The sequence below is a fragment of the Lontra canadensis genome, unplaced genomic scaffold (assembly GCF_010015895.1).
Source record: "Lontra canadensis isolate GAN:19392208 unplaced genomic scaffold, GSC_riverotter_1.0 scaffold7, whole genome shotgun sequence".
Taxonomy (NCBI): Eukaryota; Metazoa; Chordata; class Mammalia; order Carnivora; family Mustelidae; genus Lontra; species Lontra canadensis.
This window is the reverse complement of record NW_022631001.1, coordinates 20,519,099-20,543,495: the sequence shown is the minus strand read 5'-3', so window position 1 is coordinate 20,543,495 and position 24,397 is coordinate 20,519,099. Positions and strand designations below refer to the sequence as shown.

At 47.6% G+C, this 24,397-nt stretch overlaps 1 protein-coding gene across 1 annotated transcript in view; it reads right to left on the bottom strand.

Moving 5' to 3' along the window:
- Positions 1 to 24,397, bottom strand: part of TENM4 (teneurin transmembrane protein 4) — a 715,043-nt gene that overhangs the window by 52,212 nt on the left and 638,434 nt on the right. The window contains exons 20-25 of the mRNA XM_032852968.1: positions 16,011 to 16,130; positions 10,911 to 11,172; positions 8,119 to 8,386; positions 5,537 to 5,680; positions 2,752 to 3,001; positions 450 to 470 (exon numbers count right to left, since the gene is read on the bottom strand). Coding sequence (XP_032708859.1) covers positions 450 to 470; positions 2,752 to 3,001; positions 5,537 to 5,680; positions 8,119 to 8,386; positions 10,911 to 11,172; positions 16,011 to 16,130 — 1,065 coding nt within the window. The remainder of the gene's footprint in view (positions 1 to 449; positions 471 to 2,751; positions 3,002 to 5,536; positions 5,681 to 8,118; positions 8,387 to 10,910; positions 11,173 to 16,010; positions 16,131 to 24,397) is intronic.

The window sequence follows — 24,397 nt, the reverse complement described above, 5'->3', positions numbered from 1 at the left end:
CATCCGGAACGCCCACAGAAGTGCAAACCTGACACCTGTCTTCTTCCAGGTTCTTCACCTGATCAAGATGTTCTCAAGACTTCCCACTGTGACCATCGAAGCCACTCAACACAGTTTGGATGATGTCCTCATTTATTCCAAGGAGAAGCAGACGAGTGTTCAAATTACTATGCCAAGGTTAAAACTGTTTCCCCAATTATTTTCTGTCATGTCCACAGACGACCAGAGTAGCTGCTGCACTTCGCTAGAGATGAAAGGAGTTCAGGCTCTCACCACCCGTCCCCGCCATTATTAATGACTTCCTCTCATGGTAACTGATTACCCCCAATCAGTTCCAATCGCACAGGACTCATTTGCTATTGAGCCATCTGAAATGGACACGTGCAGCTTACCATACAACATGCAACAAGGCAGAGGAGAGACAGGAAATTCTCCACTGGTTGGCTTACCTATGTCTGAAATCTTTATTTCTGACAGAAGACAGGAGAGCAGGGAATAGAAGAAAGAATGAGGTGTTAGCAGCAGGGTTAGAAGCATTATTAGCAGCCTGAAAACTTGACAGCAATGGTACTGTACAATACTATAATAAATAAAGACTTAGCAGCTATGACACTGATTTATTTTATATTGGATATTACTTGTCAGTGAGCTCACTTACAAGCAGCTACATGTCACAGAAGAGGCCTGGTTTCACCTGCACCACCATGGCTGAGTTCAGGGGAAGAGAATGAGGCTGACAAGCTGTTGTTCTCACCAGGGCTAAGACAGAGGCTGGAACAGCTGATTATCTCCCCTGTGCAGAGACACAGGCCCAGAGATACACCTGCTCATGGCTGTGACTCTGCCGGTGTGCACATGGCTGTGTCTCTGTTGGTGTGCACACGGCCCTACAGAGGGTACTCAAACCATGCGCAGCCCACCGTGATTCTCCTCATAATGGAATACAGAACTGGAGGTATACCATAATTAGAAGAGAGGGGGTGGAACAGGAAACAGACTGGGAAGAAAATATATTAAGATGGTAATGTACTGATAAACTTATTTTTCTCTCCAAATTTCATTTACTCCTCCCTTCCTTGTCTATTATCTTCCATGATCTCCCCTCAAATGTGGGAGGGAGGCAGGAAAAATGGGATCTCCTATTTTGAAGATGTGAAAATGGGGGCCCAGAGAGGGTATGTGTCTTGCCCAAAGTTGTATAACTTCTCTGCCACGGTGGCCTGACTCCCTAGTTGATGGCTCTTTCCATGGTACTCTGGGAGCCAGGAAGACAATGTGAGCAGCTGACTGGAGCATCCCTGACAGATTCTGTGACAGTGAAACTCATAAAAGAGAAAAGAAAGGCAGAGAATATTCCATTGGTGGTTCTCATTAGCTTGATATCTCATCTCCCAGGAATCCAGAGAATTCTGATTCTTCTCGTGGCCAAAGACCCTCTGCTTTTTTTGTCCGTGTGTGTGTGTGTGTGTGTGTGTGTGTGTGTGTGTGAGAGAGAGAGAGAGAGAGAGAGAGAATAGGAACCCTTTCTTCCTGAGGGCTGCCATGACTGTGGTCAACCAGCAAGCCTTCCCTTCCTTTCACATGTGCCCTGTAGAGTGAGATTCTTAGCCAACAATCACCTCCAGGGAATAATTTAATGTGGCATTAAGCCAAAATAGCCCTTGTTGGGTCAGGTGACAATTCTTTGGTGAGGCAGAGTTGTGTGATGGATGGCCTTCTGGGTTTGGGTCTGCCATTCCAGAAGCTGGACCTTGGGCAGATTCTTTAAATTCCCCAAGTCTCCTTTTTTCTTGTTTGTCAAGGGCAATCATGACAAATACCTTGTAGACTGTTACACTGTGTTGGGATCTCACAAAAGTGAGTTTCCTTATCCCTGGCCATTTTTGGAAGAAAGCTTTCCAGCTCATGGGCCCGTCCTGTCCACATGGACCCTAGGCCGGAAGACAGGCAGATCCCCTTCCCTAAAGCAATTCTGAGGAACATGGTGCCCTTTCTCCTGAAAGGGAGTGTGGGGCTCCCCTGTCTCTAACCACAGCTTCTCTGTAATCCTGGAACACTGCCTATGAACAGTGCTTTGGTTCTAAAAAGATGTGCTTTGGTTCTACAAAGACCTGCTTTAGGGAGACCTCGAGAAAATGCAACCCATCAGGCCCTTCCCCGAGCTCTAAGTGTGGCTGTGCTGCATCATGCACAGTTTGTATGGGGAGAAGGAAAAGGCCAAGTCGGCTGGCTCTGCGGCCCGTCAGGGGCTGGGAGGCTCTGCCTAACTTCAGCCTGTGGGCCTTTATCTGAAGAGAACTCCTCCTAACTCAGATGAGTGTTTAGTAACAGGGTCAAACCAGGCAACTCTGGCATGGGGGCCATGTCCATCCTGTTGTCCTTGTCCCTCTAAGAAGGCTCATGGGACTAATCCCAATCTGTTTGGTGCCAGGAAATGAGAGGAGATTCAAGGGATCCAAAATTCTAATTCCTGGTTGTTAGGAGACCTTTATATCTTCTGGGCACCGAGAACATGCTCCTGTTCACAAGTGATTTGTCTTCGCTGCTGTGCCCGGTGGAAAACAGCACCTGCTTCCCCAGAGCCCCGGGTTTATAGTTCAGCCCCTGAGCTGGGAAGTGAAAAGCCCAGATGGACTCTGGCAGGTGCGGCTGTCTATTCCCTCCTCGGGGTGCAGTGGGTCATGCCAGGTGGGCCCACAGGATGGCCAAGGGACAGTATTAGGAAGCTGAGGAGGACATCTCCTTACATACCTTAATTCCAGGATGTTGGTGACATTCCCAGAGGGGAAGATCCTTCGGATGTAGTTGAAGTCCCCCACATAGAGGCTCCCGTCGGAGCCGCACGTGAGGGCCACAGGGGCCAGGAGCTTGTTGCCGTCAGCAAGGCCGTTGCAGCTGGGGCAGGAGATGCTTCTCCGGCGCCCGTTGCCCATGATGCTCCCGATGACAGGTGGCTGCTGAGACACAAACTGGTTCTCCCCGTTCCCTTTGTGCAAGATGCCTGGGACAAGGACAAAAGGGCAGAATCAACGATGGAGCCAGAAATGGCCCTCTTCTGTGGCCGACCACAGAGTCCCCTTGATTTTTGCAAGGAACACAGAGGGCTGTGGCAACCCCACCAAGAAACCCAGAATGTCCCGAACAGGCCATCCTCCTTTCCCTAATGAACGCTCACGACGACTCTGTAAGATAGGTCCTATTACCCCCTCTGTATTAACGGAAGTTGGGGTGGGGGCAGGCTGGTGGCTCACCTGAGGTCACCCAGGCCCTGAATCATTCACTGCTTCTCAGATAGTACACGTCTAGTCCCTGTCTTTATCACAGTGTGCATTTTTTAAAATTACGCTTACCCATTTTCCTCTCCTTAGATTGCTACCATGTCAACTGTGGAACTGTCTTCTTCCCTTCTGTGCCCCCAGTGCCTCAGGCAGAACTGGACACAGAGTAGATCCCAATGAATGTTTACAGAGATGCACGAGTAAACTTCAGTCTCCTCTCACCAGGGTAGAGTCGAGAGACCTGGGTTTTTATGTGGTTTTGCTCCTAACAGACTGATCCCAGATGCTGCATCAGACTCCCCACTGCTTTACCTGCTCCTGGGCCTCAGTTTCCTTCCGAGCAAAATGAAGGGACTGAGCTTAGTGACCTGCAGGCTTCATCCCATATCTACACAATTTCTTTTTAGGTCCAGCTCACCTTCGTCTCCCATGTTACTGCCACAGCCTCCAAACTGGACTACTCACCTCCGACCTCACTTCTTCCATATTGAAGCCTGAGTTTTGGGTTTATGGTCACCAGGATCTTCTCCCAGGCTGTCGCCTCTTAGCTGTGTCCTTTATTAAACAGGTACCTTTCATTCTTACATACTCTAATCTCTCATTTTGCTACCACATGTTTGTGCTCTTTTTGGTTTTAGGGAATCCTCTGAGATCATAAAGATACTCTCCTAATTTTTCTTCTATTAAAGTGTTATCTTTCAAATTCAGATCTTTAATTAACCTTATTTATTTTGTATGTAGGGTGAACCTAACATACCTATCCATCCCCCACTGACATTTGAGGCTCCCTCGGTCCCGGGCCAGTTCCTACATATGCATGGTGTGGTCCTCCACTGAGATTCCTTCTGTCCCTCATCCCATTCTGCAGCGACAGAAGCCCTGCTGCTTGACCGGGCATGGGACAATCTAGGGCAGATTATGCTTGGCAGGTGACAAAGTTCTGGCCAGTGGCGTGGAAGCAGAAGTGGGGTGGGCAGCTGCTGGGAGGTGTCCTTGCAATGGAGAGGGCCTGCCCTTAGCCCTTCTCCTCCTCCTTGCTGGCTGAGATGTGGATATGGAGGCCGAAACTTAGGCGGTCACCCTGAACCATCATCTTGGGGTTGGAGATGCAAGCAGAGCAATGGGAGGGGAGGAGCCCCGACCTTTGACCTGGCAGGCAGAGTGCCAAGCCAGCCCTGGACTGCCTCCCTCTGGACCCGGGGCTGAGTGAGAAACACATTTTGAACTTATTTGGAATTCTGCTATTTTGGCTTTTCTGATGCATGTGGCCAAAACTGGTCCTCCTGATGGCTTTCAGGCCATTCTCTGAACTCCTTGCTCTGTCCCCTAGAGTCTCTTTATCTGCTCTGGGGCTAGCCCCACACAGTATGGGAGATGGTGGTTTTTCTAGAACCGTCGAATATCTGGCAGGGCCTCTTTTTTCTTCTGATTTTAAAGGCTGCCTTAGTAACTGACAAATCTTTAGGCTATCATAAATTCTAGAGTCCATTTGTGAGTTTTTCCTTCAGCCATGTGGCGGCTTTGATAGATAGCCATTCACAGCATCTTCAGGTGAGGCGGGAGCTGTCATGACCGTATTGAGTTGTCCCATCCCAGCACACAGTCAAGGTGAGCGATCTAAACTACAGAGTGGATTGTGTCACTTGCAGGCCTGGAACCTTTCAGAGGCTTGACATCTGCCTCTGGATGCAGTTCAAAGTCCTAATCTTCTCAGCCTGGCCTCCAGCAGCTCCAGCCACAGCTCTGGCTATTGCCTTCATTTCATCCTTTGCTCAAACCACAGTGAATCTTCTTTCCAATTACTCTTCTTTCAGGCTTTTGTGCTTTGGCACCTACTGTGCCTTCTGCCTAGAATGTTCTCCTTACTTGATATATTGGGCTAATCCTACAGACCTTTTGAGACTCCGTCCAGAGGTTCTCTCCAAAGAGATACCTTGCTGAACCAAGAGGCTGAGGTGCTCCTGTTCCAGGTCTCAGGGTCCTGTGTTTTTGTGTGGGATGGCACAGCATGGAGACTGCCTGGGAAGTGTCTGGAGTCTCATTTCTGTATCTCCCAGTGCCTGGCAGTGCACAGCACAGAGCAGGCTCCCAAGGAATATCTCTGATGACTAATCCTTCGGACGACTGATCACACATGAGCCCCTGTAACTGGGAGAGCGCATTTTTTTTTTTTTTTTTTAAATCTGGCAGGGCATGAAGGATATGAGATGAGGGTCCCACCTGCAGCTTGGCTGCTGGAGTTCTTCTCGTGCACTCACCACTCTGGATGTTGAGGGCGTGGTGTTTGTCCAGGCTCCATCCTCCCAGCTTGGAAGCATCGATTTCGTAGCCCTGCAGCACTGCTGTTCTTTTCTCCCAGAGGATCAGATCTGGGCAGGATTCATATTCATAGCCCACAGAAACTGCAGAAAACAAAAGGTACGAAATGCACATGTGAGCAAAGTCTCTGCTCTGGCTTTGATCTGCCTGCAAGGCTTGGTTTGTCTTTTGTAGGGAAGGAGAAAGGATCATGTTTCTCAGCAGGAGCCAGATGTACGTGCAGTACTAACGCAGAGAGGCTGAGCCCGAGTATCCTCTTTTCAAAGAGCAATTGTGCCTTATTAGGAAAAAGTTGAAGGAAATGCATCAAACACCTTCAAAAGGACCCAGGTGAATTGATTCCCAGGACATGATCCTCTAGTATGGAAAACAGTTTAGGCACAAAGCTCTTCACTGCAGCTTTATTTCTAATAGTGCAAATTGGAAGTAATCTTAAAGTTCAAAAGGGTCTAGAGATTGAGCCCATCAAAAGGTACCCACTTGAGGAATATTATGCTGCCAGTGGATATTTTGGTTATGAAGATAACAGGGTGACCGGAAAATGTTTATGATGCCAAGCTGGAAAGACTGGTTATATATGGGATTATATGTGTGCTTAAAAAAACCACACACACACACACATACACACACACACACACACACACATTACTATACATGAAGAGAGAGAATAAATTTAAATGTTAACAAGTAGTAGTATTATTTATAGAAACATATGAATTTATTCATATTTTTGTCCACTCATCAAATTTTTATGAATGATAATGGCATTACTTTACTAAAAAAAAGAATTCTATACTGTTTGTAATGAATACATGGATAAGGAGCTCAGTTAGGGTACGTTGAAAGCTGGAAGTTGCTTTGAGGTCTCAAAGCTTGAAAATCCGCTGGTTTCTCTTCTGTCTCATAGATCCAGACCTCCTTGGAAGGGGACTGGGATGCAGGCGAATCATGGCAGGAGTCCCAAGGCTGGGTTTGTTAAAAAGCCCGGAACTGCCCGATGGAAAGGAACTAGCAGAGACAGGAATGGCATTTCTTTCAAGCATCCTTCTGTGTGGACACTACTTGCCAAGTGGGCAGTATCTTAACACGCGTTCAAGGGAGGAATTAACAGTTGGGCAGCTCCTGAAAAAGTTTCCCTAGGTGCCATAAAAGGTTGCTGGCCAAATATAGGAGGAGGGGAATGTCCACACTGACATCTTCCCTATGACCGGGAGTCCTATTAGCAGCCTCTCTGCCTCCTATGGGTCACCTGTCCTCTCAGGGACAGGTCGGCCTCTGGGCTTGGAGGTCTCACTGTACAGATGCTTTCCTTTGCCCTGGCTGGTGGACACGAAGGATGCTCATGTCACCCAAAGAGGTTGTGAGGTTTCATTGTTTTTGAAGAGACTCCAGAAGTAGTTTGAGTTACAGAAGGGAGCATGAACAGAGAGACTGAATCTTTGCTCCACCATGCCCTTGCAAGGTAGGGTGGGATGTGAAGCTACAGGCGAGGTCTATGATGGGTCCAGCTCTGTTCCTCTCTCATCTGTCCTCCTGAAGTCCCCTCACCTCTCTGCTTCCTCTCACAGAATCTGGGGACAGTCTCTGGCTCAGACAGTGGCAATGAGGATTAGGTGGGATATTAATGTGCAAGGGAGAACACCGGCCAGAGGAGGTGTTGAACAAACATTCTCTCAGTGACCACCTGCCTTTCTTCCTTCCCTCCCTTCTCCTCTTTCTTTTTACAACATGATTTCTCCTCTGCTTCCTCATTTTGCTTTTGCGGAATCTAGCAAAAGAATAAAATTGGAGCAGGGTTCAAGATGAGAAGGAATTTCCTGGGCTAATCCTCTCCATGCTTGGGGGACTAGCCCTGCAGGGGGGAAGTCGGCTAACAGTCCAGCTCTGAACCTTTCTGGGACACTGCTCTGTACGGAAGCTGGAATGAGCACAGCCAGCCCCTGAAGGCTGATGTCTCGGTGGGGCTGGGACCCAGGCGAGGCTACAGTCACTTTCTGCTTCATCTTAAAAACAGACAGCAACAACAAGGACAGAATCTCTCTGATTGCAAATGAGGTACAGAGGCCAAAAAGCCTTTCTGAGGAAGAAAGAATCTTAGCTCCTGCATCTCAAAAAACTGAGGAAACCCAGAAGCTCCAGACTTCCACATTTTTTAGTGGGTATGTTGAGGCCAGATTGTTGTGAGGGGGGCAGGACAATGCCCAGCCAGCTCTACCTTTGTGGCACAAAGCTTCTTTTTGCCCATCACATACCACAACAGCACTTTGCAAAGGCCCTTTTGGTTTTCTAAGCCCCCTACCCTTTTTTTAAATGATCAAATTTTTTAGATTCAGGTCTTTGAGTACATTCTTTGAGGTCATAGATAGTCCCTGAAAAGTCTGGAAGGCCAACTAAGCCATAGGTATTTCTGAGAAGAGGAAAGGAGGAAGAAGAAACAAGGGAGGTAGAGAAAGAGCCCCGTAACCCCAAGTGTTACTCTCTCCCTGGGGATGATCCTGAGTCCTGTGGCCGAGAGGCTTACCGAAGGCTTCCGACAGCCCGAACACCTTCTGGTTGTAGACGTCTGTCTTGTCCCAGATGAAATAATAGGACAAGTCCGGGGCTGCAGCAAACCACTTCCTGAAGAGGCGGCCCTCAACGGCCACCATGAGGTGCACCTTCATGAGGTTGAAGGGGATGGTTGGGTGGGTGAGGCTGATCCTCAGGACAGACTTGTAGCCAGGGGTGCGGCTGCTCAGGTAGCTCAGCCTCATCTTGCAGCCCGAGATAGCGATCTCCTCCTGCAAAGCCTAGACAGACAGATGACATAGCAAGCAGCCGTCAGGGACTCACAGGAGCAGGGGAAACCACAAGCCCCAAGCACTCTGGGTGACTGAGAGGTGGAGGAGGAGGCAGAGAGGGAGGACCGAGGGGAGAGGAAGAGCAGGAACTAGGAAAGAGAGGAGAGGGAGGAGCGGGGAGGCAGAGTATGAAGAGGAGTGGGAGGAGGAAGGAACACAGAGGCAGAAGGCCTGGTTTCCGGGGCCGACTTCACGTGGTATGACCCTGCCTCCGGGAGCCTCAGGTTCTCCCCCGTTCAGTGGGAATGACGCTGCTCACCCTGCTGCATTACTGAGAGGGACACGTAGGATAATGTGTGTAAAATCATGTAAGCTGCCGAATCTCAGTTTCCTTTCTGCATTGGTGTGAGGACGGAGCAGGGTCACATATAGAAAAGTGCCCAGCTCATAACAAGGGCTCAGTAAGTGGGATGATGGTGCCATTACTGGTGCTGGTGCTGGTGCTGGGACCAGCAGGAAAAGGAAGAAAGACCTTTCCCTCAGACTAATGCACACAGCTGCCTCAGCAGCGAGGACAGTGTCTCCCACAAAACTTTCCTAAAGTAAGATCCTCTGACGGCTATCCTTTTCAGGAAAGTGAAGAGAGACCATGAGAGGTTGGCTAAACAATTATGCAGGGTTGAGAGCAAGGCCTGCCAAGGACCTGTGGCCAATACCCCCCCCTTCCCCCCAGCTAACCACGGAAAAAGGCTGAACTGGCGGCATGGGGTTTCCGTGTCCCGGTTCATCTAGATGCTAGATGAATAGAATGGTGGGGAAGGTGGCACTTACACTGGGTGTAATGGGCTCAGTTCCAAAATGGAGACTTGAAAATCAATGCCAGGGTGCTCAGGCACATGGCAAGAGCAGAGAACCTTTATCAGCTTGATGCTCTGGGCTCCATTTCAAGAAGGGGACGTTAAATCAATTGAGGCTAACGTATCCATTAAAAGGACAGTGATCATTCTCTTCTGATGTGTTCATGGAGAAACTGAGCCTTCACAAAGAAAGCCTTTTCCTTTCTGTCCATTTCGTATCAGAGCGAGTGTGAACTCTCTCCCCACCTCATTCTGAACACATGAAATTTTAGGGCCTGGGCCTAAAGCAAAGCCATCTTTCTAAAAATCAGCTTGCAAGTTCTAGGCAAAGCCACTTTGTACCCGCGTGAACCACAGGCAGGGTTCGAGTGCCATCCTGATGCTCTCATAAATATTTATCTTCATTGTACCCTTTAAAATGTACTTCTCGCAGTGCTTGCGAAGGCTGGCCAATGACAGGGCTGGGAAAACCCAGGAGCTTGTTTTCTTGTGTTTCATGAATCTGTTAATAAGCAAGGTTTGTGACCCAGCTGGGCTCACAGATACCCAGCCCAGGGAGCACGCTAAAGAGGGTGGGACCTTTAACCTCATTTGTTCCAAAGTCTCTGCTCCTGGGAAAATGTCTGGCTGGAGCTGAACCAGGGTTGAGTAACAAATTACTTCTCTCCAGCAAGCTCTGTCTCCACTGACAACCATTTCAAAAGAAAGGTCAGCCTGGTAGTTGAGACAGGAGACAAGCTCTGCATCTCTGAAAAGGAGTGAGGGTTTCAACCTGTGGGTGCACTGAGAATTTCAAAACAGTTGTATGTCCCTCTCGCGGGCTGGTGCCCGAAGCCACGCAACAGGACACACACACGGAGATGCATCTGCTCTGCCAGGCGCGAGACCTACACACAATAGTGTATACGCTTCAGCTCCACAGGGGGTGGCAACCTATTAACATGCACACGGCCAGAGCTCTCGCTAGGCAAGAGAGCCAGGCAGGCCCTCTCCCTGCTGTCTCTCCTCTTCCCTGGCCTTTGTTCCTCCCAGTAGAAATGGGGCTGGGATGGCGGAAAACTTTTAACTCTGCACAGCTCTGTTAGGCAAAGAATCTGTCCTGGTTTCCATTCGATTAAAAGACATCTTTTCAAATTACTTCCTTTTAATGATAATTAAGTAAAGTGCTTACATGTCAAGATTTGAGCCAAATAAATCCTTGGCTGGCATGAAGGCAGTGTGTTTAACATAATCTCAATAACAATAACACTGGCTAGAATTTATCGAGCACTTTGCTAAGCGCTACGCATTGTGCTAAGCACGTTTTCTCATTTAGTCTTTCTTACGATGCTCCTCTGTCCTACTTCTCTTGGTAGGCCCTAGTATCATAAATATTTTTGAGAGAAATAATGATACAGGGGGACATTGGAGGCTGGGGGAGAGGAAAGTGGAAGGGAACTGGATGGCAACAGGAATTCACTCTATGCTGGGCTGTGCCAGGCACCTTCCAGTGCTGGTGTGATTTAAGTGTGTAAGAGAGGAGGCCATCATCTCGACACCACGGCTGCTGTGGGACCTGGTAGCTGGATTTGGATGGTGGCTGATGGGATCGCTCTCCACGCACCCCCGGCTCTGAGACCCTCCTCCCCACCAGTGAGATAAAAGCCTGGAGAAAGACAGTTAAGAAAGCTGGGTACCTGAATTTCTGGAACGATGGGGCCTTTCTCTGCACAGGAGCTGGCGAAGGACGTCAGTGGGGATGGAGACACGACAGGGTTGGGGCGGGCGAAGTTGCTCAGGTCACAGCTGGGAATCTCATTCTCTTCATGTCGCATGATGATGGTTTCCATGACAAAGAAGCGATCCCAAGGAAGCCAGAGAGTGTGCTCCTGTGTGATGAAAGGTGCCCGCTCGAACCGGAGGATGATGGAGATACCGCCATTTGTGACCAGGTCAAAGCTGTTTGGGAGGGCAGGGATGGAAAGAACGGGGAGCAGGAAAAGCAGGAGATAGGAGATGAGGAGGAGGAGGAATGGTGGGGGTGGGGGTGGGGAGACAGGAGCAAAAAATTATACCAAAGGTCTGCACACTTGTTGAGGGGACTGTAAAACCTAAAGATGTCACTATAGCCACAAACTGTAACAGAGATTCCAGGAAGCATTGTTTGTTTTTTCATTTTTGTTTTTTTGCAAAAATGATTCATTATAGAGATTTTACCAAAACCCACATGAATAACCATGGCTATGGAGAGCTGTTTGCCAGGACGTAGGACAGCTGATGAGCCTCCGCTCTGGTGCTCCTGGTACTGAGGGTTTCTTAGAGCTGAAGCCCAGGGAAATGTCAGCAGGACAAATCCTACCCTGGCATTAGGAGCCCTAAGCCTAGTCCTGCCTCTGCCATGAGCTGCTGTGGGATCTCGAGTACACCGCGAGCCTCTCTGATCCTCTATTCTCTCGTCTCTAAAATGGAAAGGTTCAAACGCGGTAATTTTTTTTTTAAAGATTTTATTTATTTATTTGACAGATAGAGATCACAAATAGGCAGAGAGGCAGGCAGAGAGAGAGAGGAGGAGGCAGGTTCCCTGCTGAGCAGAGAGCCCGATATGGGGCTTGATCCCAGGACACTGGGACCATGACCTGAGCCGAAGGCAGAGGCTTTAACCCACTGAGCCACCCAGGCGCCCCAAATGCGGTAATTTTTTTACTCAAGTATAATTAACATACAGTGTTACATTAGGTTCAGGTATGCAATATAATGCCTCAGCAATTCTGTACGTTTCTCAGGGCTCACCAAGACAAATGTAGTCTTGATTCACTTTATTTTACCCATTTCTGTCCCCCACCCTCCCCTCTGAAAACCATGTTTGTTCTCTCAATTTAAGAGTCTGGGTTTTTGTTTGGAGGGGGGCTCTTTTTCTCTTTCTTTGTTCATTTGTTTTGTTCCTTAAATTTCAAGTGGATTACGCTTAAGTCACTAAGATTCTATGACCCTGTGGCAGTTTTAGCTCTGATTGTGACAGATTAGTCAACGTAGGCCTCTGGAGTTCCAAAATGGCTAAGCAAGTTATAGACAAGCACGACTAGAATGACAGTGCTTGAGGAGCGGAGAAGGGAAGTGGAAGAGTGCCCGGAACTGCCCACTGAGGTGAGATCTCTGCCCCTGTCCCTGGGAGCCAGCACCCTAGGCTTCGACCATGGCCCTCTCCCAGTCTGATGCTTCTCTTTTATAGAAGCACTAGCAAGGGGCCATATGATACGATAATTTTCTTTTTTTTCATTGTTTTATTATTTTTTCTTCCAAATTTGTATTTAAATGCTAGTTAGTTAACATATAGTGTAATACTAGTCTCAGAATTTAGTGACATCACTAACATGTAACACCCAGAGCTTACCACAACACACGTCTGCCTTAATATCCATGGATGAGGGTTCAAGGCCTATCCTCATCTCGCTTCTTTGATGGGAGAGCTCCTGCTAACTCCTTGGCCGGACAGAACTCCAGCTCCCTCCCTTGGGCTCCTAGGGCCCCGTGTACTCTCCTCCTTCTGGCCCACTTACACTGCACAGGACTCATGCCTTAATGCTCCAGCCTGGGCACAAGGATTCCTCCATCTTTCCAGAACCTAGTGCTGTACTTAATGGTTATAGTTCACAGAATGAATGCATGAGTGATGCTGTCAATTCCTTCTGACTGTCCACAAAACACCCTGGGTTCCTTCTGACTTTGGCTGTTATCTTAGGTCACCCCAACATTCATCCATGCAGTTAGTTTTAGAGACTAACACAGAACCTCCCCTTTGTCCCTGATAAATACACCTTGTGGGGTTGGGCTCACTGCTCCAGTCTGCTCTTCCCCCTTCTAGGGATTTAGCACAACTGCCCTGACTAGTGCCAAATCCTGCTCCTGGTAGACAATGCCCCCAGATTCGGGTTTCTAGCCTCCAGAGCCTGACTCTTCTGTCCTTTGCTGAAGCTTTTCACTTACTTTGCCTTCTTTTCAAACCACTCGGCGCTTTGAGGCCCACACTTGGGTAAAGCAAGTGGGACAGCACCATCCTTCAATAAGCAATGGCAGAGTTTATGCTGAATCAAGAGTTTAGGTTTTGGCTCCCTAGGAGGATATCCATGGTTTTGGGGAAATACCCAGAGAACAACTTTCCTGTCACAGAACTGAAGAGCATCTGTACTTTGACAGAGCATTTTTAACCATCACACAGAATTTTGGCCTGACTTACAAGCTCCTTTCACGAGAGGACAAGTGTGGGGAGGAAGTGAAGACAAACTTGAAGAGACGGATTCTTGAGGCGGTGAACAAGCTGGAGGTAGCTGGCCTTGCCAAGAGCTGGGTGTGACGGGATCTTGCCAAGAGCCAGGCCTGATCATCTGGAGGGAAACCCTGTTGTGGACATGGGTGTGAATCCAACCCCACAGGGAAGGCCTGGCTCTCAGATGAAGCCCAGACAGCTGAAGACTGGTGCAAGCACTGCCGCTTACTCCTTAGGTGACTTATGTCACCTGTCTGAGCCTCAATCTCCTCATGTAAAATGAAGCTGCTGATCATAATCGCTTGGCAGAGTTATTAATTAGATACATGGGATAATGGATGGGAAAAGCCCAGGGCCCCACTCCCAGGGCATCATGCTCCGTATAACCCCATTTTTCAATTCAATGAGCCTGAACTGCTTCTCTTGTCTGCTATTCTTTCAAAATTTGTCTTCATGACTTCTATTTTTCATCTCTTTTAATGACCTCTGTGGCTCTGGTTAAGACTGGATTCCTAGTATTGCAGTATGGTGGATGGGTGAAGGGGGAGCTGGGCCAGGGAGGGGAGCACGGTGCCTGCCTGGAAATTGAGGGAGACAAAGCTGAGGTAGACCTGCTCCCCGGACTTACACATCCCATTGACTCTGGACAACATCTCCAGCCTTCCAGGTTCTCCTGGGGTGTGAGAGGTACGAAAGATGGAGAGTCAGGGGAGTGGGAGGGAAATGGGTGAGATGGTGCCCATGCACATGTAACAAATTGGGGTTCTCAGACCCCTGGAGAATATGTAATGACTCTCCTCTATGTGATGCAGTGTCTACGCTGGGACGAAAAGTCAAGCCCCAAGAAGCACTGCTGAAAACTGCTTTGAAACTCAAGCTTGAAGTGTCAGCAACTCTGGTTTCTATAACATGATTTAGCAGGTGGATGCATGGAACACGGCTGACACTCCTCCCAGCACCCCCCACCCCTCCAATGCTGTCAAGAGGTCAAAGAGTGGGGCAGCACACACAGAAGGAATCCAAGCCTGAAGAGGACAAAGTGGGCTTTTCCCAAGGGCTACCAAACTTACATGACTCTGGGGTGTTTTACAGACCCACCCTGACCCAGCACAGCCGGGCAAAGGACTGACGGTTTGCCATCTCTTGTGAATGACGGGCACGTTTCATGGCAAAAAAAAAGAGCAGTTCCCACGGCTCCTTTTTGATGACTGTTTCACAGCAGGTAATGATGTAGCCACAATACCTGTTGCCTAGGATGCTCACATCTGCCATTTCCATAGAGCAGACAGCCCCCAGCTGGAAGGCAGTAAAGACAGAGCATGGGGAAGGACAGCCCCCTAAGCTGTAACGAACGTCTATACTGACATGCTTCCTGGGATGGGATGTGTGCGGGAGCTGTGGTCTGGGCTGCGCAGATTATTCCCGGGACCGGATGCCAGCCCCTTCTAGCTGGGCCCCTTCCCATTCCCAGAGAGAGGACGGGGGGGAGAGGTGTCCCCATGCCAAGCTTGCCACGATAAGAGGCACACATGTCTACAAACAGATGAGCCTCTACTTCATTATCACCTCGGCCGGGACATGTTCACATCTGATATTGGATTAAAGAGGTGCTAAAATCAATCAGGCTGGAGCACAATTTCCAACACAGAGTGAAAATCAACCTTATGGGCCCACACTTAGCCAGATGGACTGCCACCACCTGATTTTATTAAAAATCGAGGACCTGTCACCACTGACAGCCTAAATATTCCACTTTCCTCCTTCCCTTCCCCTTTTCTCCAAAATATTCCCATGGCTTGTACTGTAATCATCACCTTCTCATCATTTAATAATCGGTAATTTTAATAAACGGTTAATATCTCTTACATCCTTACCTTGTGCCAGACCTTGACAATGAAGCAATGAACCAGAAAGTGAGATTTATTTAACACCTACTACATGCAAGGTGCTTCCTCTTCTATCACGGAATGTAATCTTTACAACCAAATTTGGGAGATGCTAGTATTGGGACCACTCAACCAGTTAAAAAGTTGAGGCCTCAAGAGGTGAGAAGAATTGTCGAATTGTTCTAGTAAATGGAAGAGCTGGAGGGACTAAAGAAACTTCACCTCCCTCTACTGACGGTTCTCACAGGGACCCAAAGGGCAGAGTTCTGTCATCACCCAGTGGTTTCCGTAGACCTAGCTGATTGCACATGGAAACCACACAGCAGGAATGCTAACATCTCTGGAGTTGTCCGGTCTGTAGAAAGTGGTCCATGTGATAGTATCTTATGTTATAAGCCATGGAGCCGGGGAACATGTATAAGGTACCCTACACTTAGACTCTGAGAACCAGAGAAGAAACTGCTTAACTTTTAGCCAAAGGGAGTTAGGCCAGAGTCAGATACAAGGTCTCACACCTACTGAGTTACAGAACTGGGCCTCTGAACTCAGGCCCCATCCCCTTTCCACATTGTCAGTCCAGTAGCAGCTGTGTGGTAAGACCACGAGAGCAGGACTGTCACTAACACTGTCCACAAAAGGTCTCTTACCTGCCATCCTGCCTGCTGATTGTGTATCCAAAGAGAGGGTTATTGACAAAACTGATATTCACACCAACCAGCGGGGTCCCGTCTGATGTCATCACTTGACCACGAATGACACATGCATGCCTGTGGGTAGAGAAGAGAGGATCACGTGATCTACTTTTCATGCTCGGAAGCCGGGCTGCCAGGGAAGCCCCAGAGGTCAGAAGACAGAAGGCAGGCTGCTCAGACATATTCTGGCACCCAGGCGCTTATTGTCTTCACTCAAGGGGAGTAAATACCTTCTTTTTTTCATAATGCTCCAATTTAAGACATCACAGTGTCCTCTAAAAGCTTATTTCTGGGAGATGTTTTTAGGTGTCTTACTCAGGGGTTATTCTCTAAGGATACTATGTGCTACCACAAGCAGATAAGCTGGGGCTGTACTGTAGAGTCACGCATGAGAATCCGGAGTCATGTGACATGGGTTCGCCTCTCAGCTCTGTCACTTGTGAGCTCTCTAAAGTTGCACAAGCATGTGACGGCTTTCTGAGCCTCTGTTTTGGCATCCTGGTACAGAGTGAGCTACATAAATGGCAGTGGTTATTACCGTTACTAATAGTGTCACTGGAGGTAGGTAGCAAGACAGTGAACAGGATAGACAGCAATTACTCTCATCGGGCTTTAGAAACAGAAGGACAGAGGCTAGCATCCCCCAGAGTGGGTTCTGGAAGCTTTGGCATCTCCCAATATCCCTACTCCCACTTTCCCACTGTATTCCAGACAACACCCCCTCTGTTTTCCCCATAGCTGCCATGCACACGTAGCCTAGGCCTCCATGTCGGTGCACTGTTCTCCCCACCGCTGCAGGTGTCACTCCTGCACCCCTCCCCCAACAGTCCCATCCTTCATGAATCAGCTTCAAATGACACCTCTTCCCTGAAGCCTGTCTTGATGGCCCTAATTGGCACTAGTCACTTTCTTCCAAAGTCTGACACAAACACGTTGCTACCCCACCGTGGCATACATTGTTCTCCTCTCCACTAGATCATGAGCTCCTTGAGGGCAGGGTCAAGAGCTCTTCCTTTTCTTCTCTCTGCAGTGCCTGGAAATGCCTAACAAGTACTAGACCATTGTTTCAAAAAAATGGTGGACTGAGTGAGTACGTGGGACAATTAGAGGTCATCTAGAATAATGGTTTTTCAAATATATCAGAGAGGGAAGCTTTTTATCAGATGATATTTGATAAGGACCCAAAGTTGAAAACAAATAAAAACAAGATCTCTCTAGATAAAATAGAGGTTTGGGGTGATTCTGAAGACAGCTCTGGAGTTTAGTCTCAGGAGAGGCCAGAGAAAAGCCAGCTGGAAGATCACAGAGTTAGTGGACGAGGAGGAAACTGGGGTCCACAGAGGTTATGCTACTTGCCCCCAAGCCACACAGTGGCATGGTGGCGGAGCCAGGCCTGGAATCCAGGGCTCACAACTCGGGGTCCAATTCTAGACCAGTCTGTTTACCACTGGCAATGTGCTCAGCAGTGTCGGCATCCTAAGGCATCAGGGCACTGGGGAGATGGCCCTCACTGACAACACAAATCTGAGGCAAACATGCAGGCACGAGCATCCAGACAACTTTTTCCACCCGCCTTGGTTCAGAAGGCTCTTTTTTTTCTGGCCTAGGGAAGAGCTGCTGATGAGACCTGTGGGCATTCATAAAAAAAAAAAGATCTCAGACTCGGTCTCTGCTTTATTAGGTATTTACATCTCTACCTTCCTAGAGTGATAAACTTTTCTCTGTTTGATGAGAAAAGCAATTAACACCAGGCTTGTAAGCAGCTGGTCCCTCCAGTGTCAGCTTGTCCTTTCTGAAGGCAGGAACAACTACCCACAATGCATCAAGCTCCCCCCATCCCGCCCCGCCCCGCCCCACCCTACCCCACCTCACCTCACCTCACTACACAAAATCTGGTTAATGCTAATTCAGTCAGTGGTTTCCTTCCGAGGCCCTTGGTCTAAATGCAATTACATGACAAACAAGTTAAGCAGGGAGGCTCGGCAAGGACTCTCAGTCCTGCTCTGAAGGTCTCCCAGTACACTTATGTGAAATTATCTCTCCACTAATGGGAAAGATTTATTCCATCAATTGTATTCAGCTGGTACTGAGAGATGCTTTCTTTATTGGAGGAAAATTGAATTTCTTATTGCTGGAACTTTGTCCTTCCAGAGAATTACTAACAGATCTCATCTCCTGGTGCTGGCGACTATCCAGGCTTCTCCTGACATATATGCCTTCAGATTCTGCCTGGACAATCACCAGCCCTCTGGGGATGGTTTCCTTTTGGGGGCTGCCCTAGCTGCTGCCCCTCAGACACATGTGGGCCAGCCTGCTCAGATTTCTCTCTCTTTGGGGATTTCCTGGTAATTGGGAAACAATAAATCAGCACCATTTGGCTATCATGTAGCCTGTGCTTGGGCAAGCCAGAGCAGATGTAATTTTAGCCCAGGATCCTGTAGATTGCTTGGGTTCTGGAGAAGATTAAGTTGACTCCTTGTACTCCTGTACACCACAGAGGCCTCTTGCCAAAACCGGCATTTGGCTCAGGAATTAAGTCCTGGAGAAAAACACTTCCATCCTCCTTCTGTCTGACCATGATTGTCAGAAGACCCAGCTTAACATAAAAGCTTCTCTGGGACAAAGGAGGTGGGAGAAGTCTGCTCTGTGGAGGCCTTGGAAATGTGTCTCCTGCTATGTGTTTTTGTCCAGGGAGGTTTGAAAAGGTACGCGTTCTGGGATTCCAAATGCTTTCCCGTTTATTTAATGGGTACCACCAGTGGTGTACTGGCAAACATTTAACAATTGGCTTTCAAAAGAAAAATAGCTTGAATTTGTAGCATTTGCCTATTTCTGTGGTGTAAATACTTCTGCTGTGACTTATTTCACGCTCTTAACGAGATACTACTGAACCCAGAGTTGGGAAGAGATGCATGGGAGCACCTCATGTTATACAGTATTTCCACCACAGAGACATAATAGTCCTAAGAAACTCAGGAGCAAAGGTAATAGTAAAATATAGTAAAATAATTAGCAAGTGATAAGTTTGGATTGTTATCAATATAATTGATTTACTTTTAATTTCATATAATATATTAGTTTTTAATAACAGTAGTGTTCAAACACCAGCTTGCAGAATTTCTGAACGTTTCATTCTCAGCTTCTGTGAGCAGGCACTAAAGCCAGCTTCTGGGCGCCACTGGAACACTGACCCCACATGTAGGGTCAACGAGGCTAAGAAATAGCTTGTGCTCTGACTATGAAATTCTGTGTTGGAAGATCACCTTGGTGAGAAACTAGAAACGTGTAGGACAGAGCACGGTCACCCATGTGGCTCCCCAGCTGGCTCACATGACCCCCTTATGACCAGTCCTGTGTCTGATATGTTTTGCTTTCCCTTGGTCACTGTCTGGGCATCATGGAGTTGTGTGGTATTATTTTCTCCTTGTCCTCGGATTCCCATCTAAGCTGTCATCACCTCGGCAAGGCTGTTACCAACTCTTCCTGGCACAATTAATCACCGTTCCTCTAGGCTCCTCCAGATACTTCCAAGTATCTCTCCCTGGCCGTGACAGTCCTAGAATTCTACCATTCACGTTTACAGAGCTGAATTGACACATTTGCACGTATGTGCGAGCCAGAGGAGGGCTGGAACCACATCTTCAGTGGCTAGGGTAAGCCTGGGATCTTGCTTCCTGAGTGTCTGTTGGGTGAAAAAATGATCAAGGACTTGAAATGCAGAGAGGAAAAAACTTGCTCAAGGTCATACAGCCAAGACTTTTACTGGCTGTACTGATGCGCCAAGCTAAGGCTTCTTACCTCCAGGTCCTTTCTGTCACCACGATGTTACATACTTGCAGTCACTAAAACTCACTTGAATGAACAACCTGAGCACCTACTTAATAAGCTAAGTGCTGGAGTGGTAAATGCATGAATTACAGTCCCCACTTGCTTGCTGGAGCTCCCCAGAGCCAATGTGAAATGCTCAAGTGTAGCTGTCTCTGACACAAGTGAGTCAACACATGGGTTTGGCATATGTCAGGCAGCTGGAGTACAAAACAAGCAATTAGGTTGAGTGAACTCTGCCAGGAAGGAGTGATCGTGCCAAGGGGGGAGGGGAGCATCACACACACTGGCATTAGTCCAATCCCACACTCAGGGCCAGACTGAGGTGCCCTTTACCGACGCCAGTGAGGAGGAAGATCTGCCTGGCTGCTTCCTAAGGACAGGGACCAGGTCTGGGGTCAAGAGAGGAAACCATTGGAGAGACAAGGACACCTCGAAACAGAATCAAGCAAATAAGAAATGAACCTCAAGTGTGGGTCAGGGGGGAGGTGGGGGATGGGTGTGGTGGAAAGCATCCTGGGCAGGGAGTCAGTCCCCAGTTTTGACTCTGGTAACTGACGGTATGACTTTGGAGAGGCATCTGATCTCTCTGAACCGCCATTCTCAACTGCCCATCCAGGCTGAAGTTTTCCCCATCCTGACGTCAAACAGAACCTAATACACGTTTAAGAACGTATAATGGTTTCAATATAGTGCTACCCGGTCTAGTTCAAGGAGCCCTGTTCCACCTTGTTTCAGAATCTTCATGGCACTCTCACAATCCTTACATGTATCTCTGAGCTGTTCCCTCTCCATGGAACCTTTCACCTATCCTGTTCACCTGAAAATCACCTGCTTACCCTCAGTACCCACGCGGAGCACCCACCCCGCTCCCTCCGCTCCCCTGGCCTGCCTCTGTAACACCTCAGCGGTGTCACGCCACAGGGCCCATCTTCTTCCCTGACAGACCACGCGCTCCGTGAGGACAGGCGCCACATCACCTTGGCTGAATGACGTTCATTTCTAAGGGGGCAGAAGAGCACCTCCACCGAAACAGGTGTTTGCCCTGGAATCTGAATGCAGGGCACAGACTAAGCTCTTGATACGTTACTTACTGGATGAATAAAGAACTGATGTCTTTAGCTGAAGGTGGGGGCGATGCCTGAGAAGTCGGAGCCACGTGACCTTGATAGGGATTCAGCCAAGGAACAGAGGGCTGGAGGGGCTGGCCCTTTCTAGCTGGTCTGGTCAGCCCACAGGGTTTCTTCCCCCGGGGGGACCTGCCCCGCCTCAGCTTGCAGCCCTATCTCTTGGCCTCCTCCTCTGCACCTTCCTTTCTTTGAAGACTTTAAACGGTGAACGTCAGGAATTAAGTTAGATTTGCTATTTGATGCGCATTACATGAGCGGATAAAGGAAGGTGAAGGGGGAAGAGTTGCAGCTTTAACTTCTTAGTTATTAACTGAAAACAACTACTGAAATTGGTATTCAGGAGAATGGTATAATCACTTGGGATCCAGGTGGCAAAAAGTAACTTTCCCTTTTCTCTGATTTAAAGTACTGCTTACTCTGTGCCCCTCTTGTTTATGCAAATCACTCCTCTGTATTGCATTCTTTAAATAGATTTTACATGCCTGACTTACACGGATCCTTAAACTGTTTTCTGCTAACTCATGCTGATTGACTGGGGATCTTTCCAGCATCTACTAGACTTTATGCTGGGTTTTGTTAGAACCTCAGTTGGGCCCACAGCCTATTAAACTACCCCCAGCAAGCAGATTCCCGTCAAAGCCTGACCCTGTTCTCCCTGAAGCCTCCATGACCTTCCTTCCAGCCTGGCCACACCAGCTGTTCCACTGTCCTCCCTTTCTGGCTCTCCACCTCACTGAGCTGCCTCAGTTTCCCTAAACAGCTTTTCTAGTCTGACATCTTCCATCTATACATGTATTCCTGGGAACCCACTGGGTCATGCCATGTTAGGAAGGACCTTCCTTTCTAAGCTTTCCTAAGTCTCATTGTGGAGGTGAGAAAATAAAGTCTCAACAGGGAATGGACTTGTCCATTCTTGTAAGTCGCTGGAAAGCCAGGATTCAAATTAAGGAGCTGTCATTTATCATCCATGAGAACTCAGCAAAGTCAGCTCACCTCTCAAACTACTTACCCTCTGACACAGATACACACTTTAGTGGAGAATATCAGTTTGTTTGCGCTGCCTTAAAAATCAGCGTTCACATCACCAGAGCAGGCTTGTAAGGGTCTTTTTGATTATACACATTTTCTGTCAACATGTCTGAGCAGGCTCTTCGGGTGTATTTATATTTATTAATAACTTGTACATGTGTGCTGCCATCAATAGCTAACATGGGGAAGAATAACATGCATTTGGTACAAGGTTTAATGGATAAAAATGCACACAGGCATACTTGGTTTTGTTGGGCTTCCCAGATAAACTGAGTGTTTACAAATTGAAGGGTTGTGGCAACCCGGTATTAAGCAGGTCTGTTGGCGCCCTTTTTCCAACAGCATTTGTTTACTTCATGTCTCTGTGTCACATTTTGGTAATTCTTGTTAACATTTCAAGCGTTTTCATCATTATTATATTTGTTATGACGCTTTGTGATCAGTGAACTTTGATATTACTATTGTCATTGTTTTGGGGCACCGGGAACTGTGCCCACGTAAGATGGCGAGCTTAATTGGTAAATGAGTGTGTTCTGACCGCTCCAGCAGCTGTTTCCTTGTCTCTTTTTCTTTTCTTAGGCTTCCCTGTTCAATGAGACACGACAGTATTGAAATTAGGCCCATTAATAACCCCACAAGGGCTCCCAAGTGTTCCAGCACTTTAAATCAAAAGCTAGAAATAATTAAACTCAGTGAGGAAGGCTTGTTGCGAGAGCTGAGGTAGGCTGGAAGCTAGGCCTCTTGCAACAGTTAGGCAAGTTGGCAAAGGAAGAATTCTTGAAGTAATCTAAAAGTGCTACTCCAATGAATGCATGAATGGTAAGCACAGCCTAGTGCTGGTATGGAGAAAGTTTGAGTGGTCTGGATACAAGATCAAGCCAGCCACAACAGTCCTTTAAGTGAAAGACTAATCCAGAGCAAGTCCCTAACTCTCTTCAATTCTATGAAGACTGAGAGAAGGTGAGGAAGCTGCAGAAGAGAAGTGTGAAGCCAGTAGAGGTTGGTTCTTGAGATTTAGGGACAGAAGCCATCTCCATAACAGAAACTGCAAGGTGAAGCAGCAAGTGCTGACGTAGAAGCTGCAGGAAGTTATCCAGAAGATCTAGCTGAGGTAAACCATGATGGTGGCCACACCCAGCAACAGATTTTCAAAGCAGATGGAACAGCCTTCTACTGGAAGAAGATGCCGTTGAGGACTTCCATAGCTAGAGAGAAGTCAGTGCCTGGCTTCAAAGCTTCAAAGGACAGAGTGAGTCTCTTGTTAGGGGCCAATGCAGCTAATAAGTTGAAGCCAGTGCTCATTGGCTTACCATCCTGAGAATCCTAGGGCCCTTAAGCATTACGCTAAATTGACTCTGCCTGTGCTCCATGAATGGACTATCGAAGTCTGGAAGACAGAATATCATCTGTTTACATCTGTTTATTGAATATTTTAAACCCTCTATTGAGAACTACTGCTCAGAAAAACAGACTTCTTTCCAAAATATCACTGCTCATTGACAACGCACCTAGTCACCTGAGTGCCCTCATGAAGATGGACAAGATGAATGTTGTTTTCATGCCTGCTAATACAACATCCATCCTGCAGCCCATGGATCAAGGTGTCATTTCCACTTCCAAGTCTCATTATTTAAGAAATATGTCTCGTAAGGCTATAGCTGCCATAGATAACAATTCTTCTCACAGGTATGGAGAAAGTAAATTGAAAACCTTCTGGAAAGGATTCAGTGTTCTAGATGCCATGAAAAATATTTGTGATTTATGAGAAGAAGTCAAAATATCAACATGAACAGGAGTTAAGAAGTGGATTCCAACAACCCTTATGGGTGACTGTGAGGGGTTCAAGACCTCAGTAGTGGAAGTAACTGCAGATGTGGTAGAAACAGCATGAGAACTAGAATTACAAGTGGAGCCTGAGGATGTGACTGAATTGCCACAATCTCATGACAAAACTGGAACGGATAAGCAGTTACTTCTCATGGATCAGCAATGGAAGTGGTTTCTTGAGAAGGAATCCACTCCTGGTGAAGATGCCAGGAAGATGGTTGAAATGACACAAAGGATTTAGAATATGACACAAACCAAGTTAATAAAGCAGTGGCAAGTTAGAGAGGATTGACTCCAATTTTGAAAGAAGTTCTATTGTAGGTATAATGCTTATCAAACAGCATCACATGTTATAGAGAAATTGTTCACGAAAGTAAGAGTCAATCAGTGCAGCAAACTTCATTCTTGTCTTATTTTAACAAACTGTCACAGCCACCCCAGCCTCCAGCAAACACCACCCCGATCAGTCAGCAGCCATCGACATTGAGGTAAGACCCTTGACCAGCAAAAAAATTATAATTCACTGAAAGC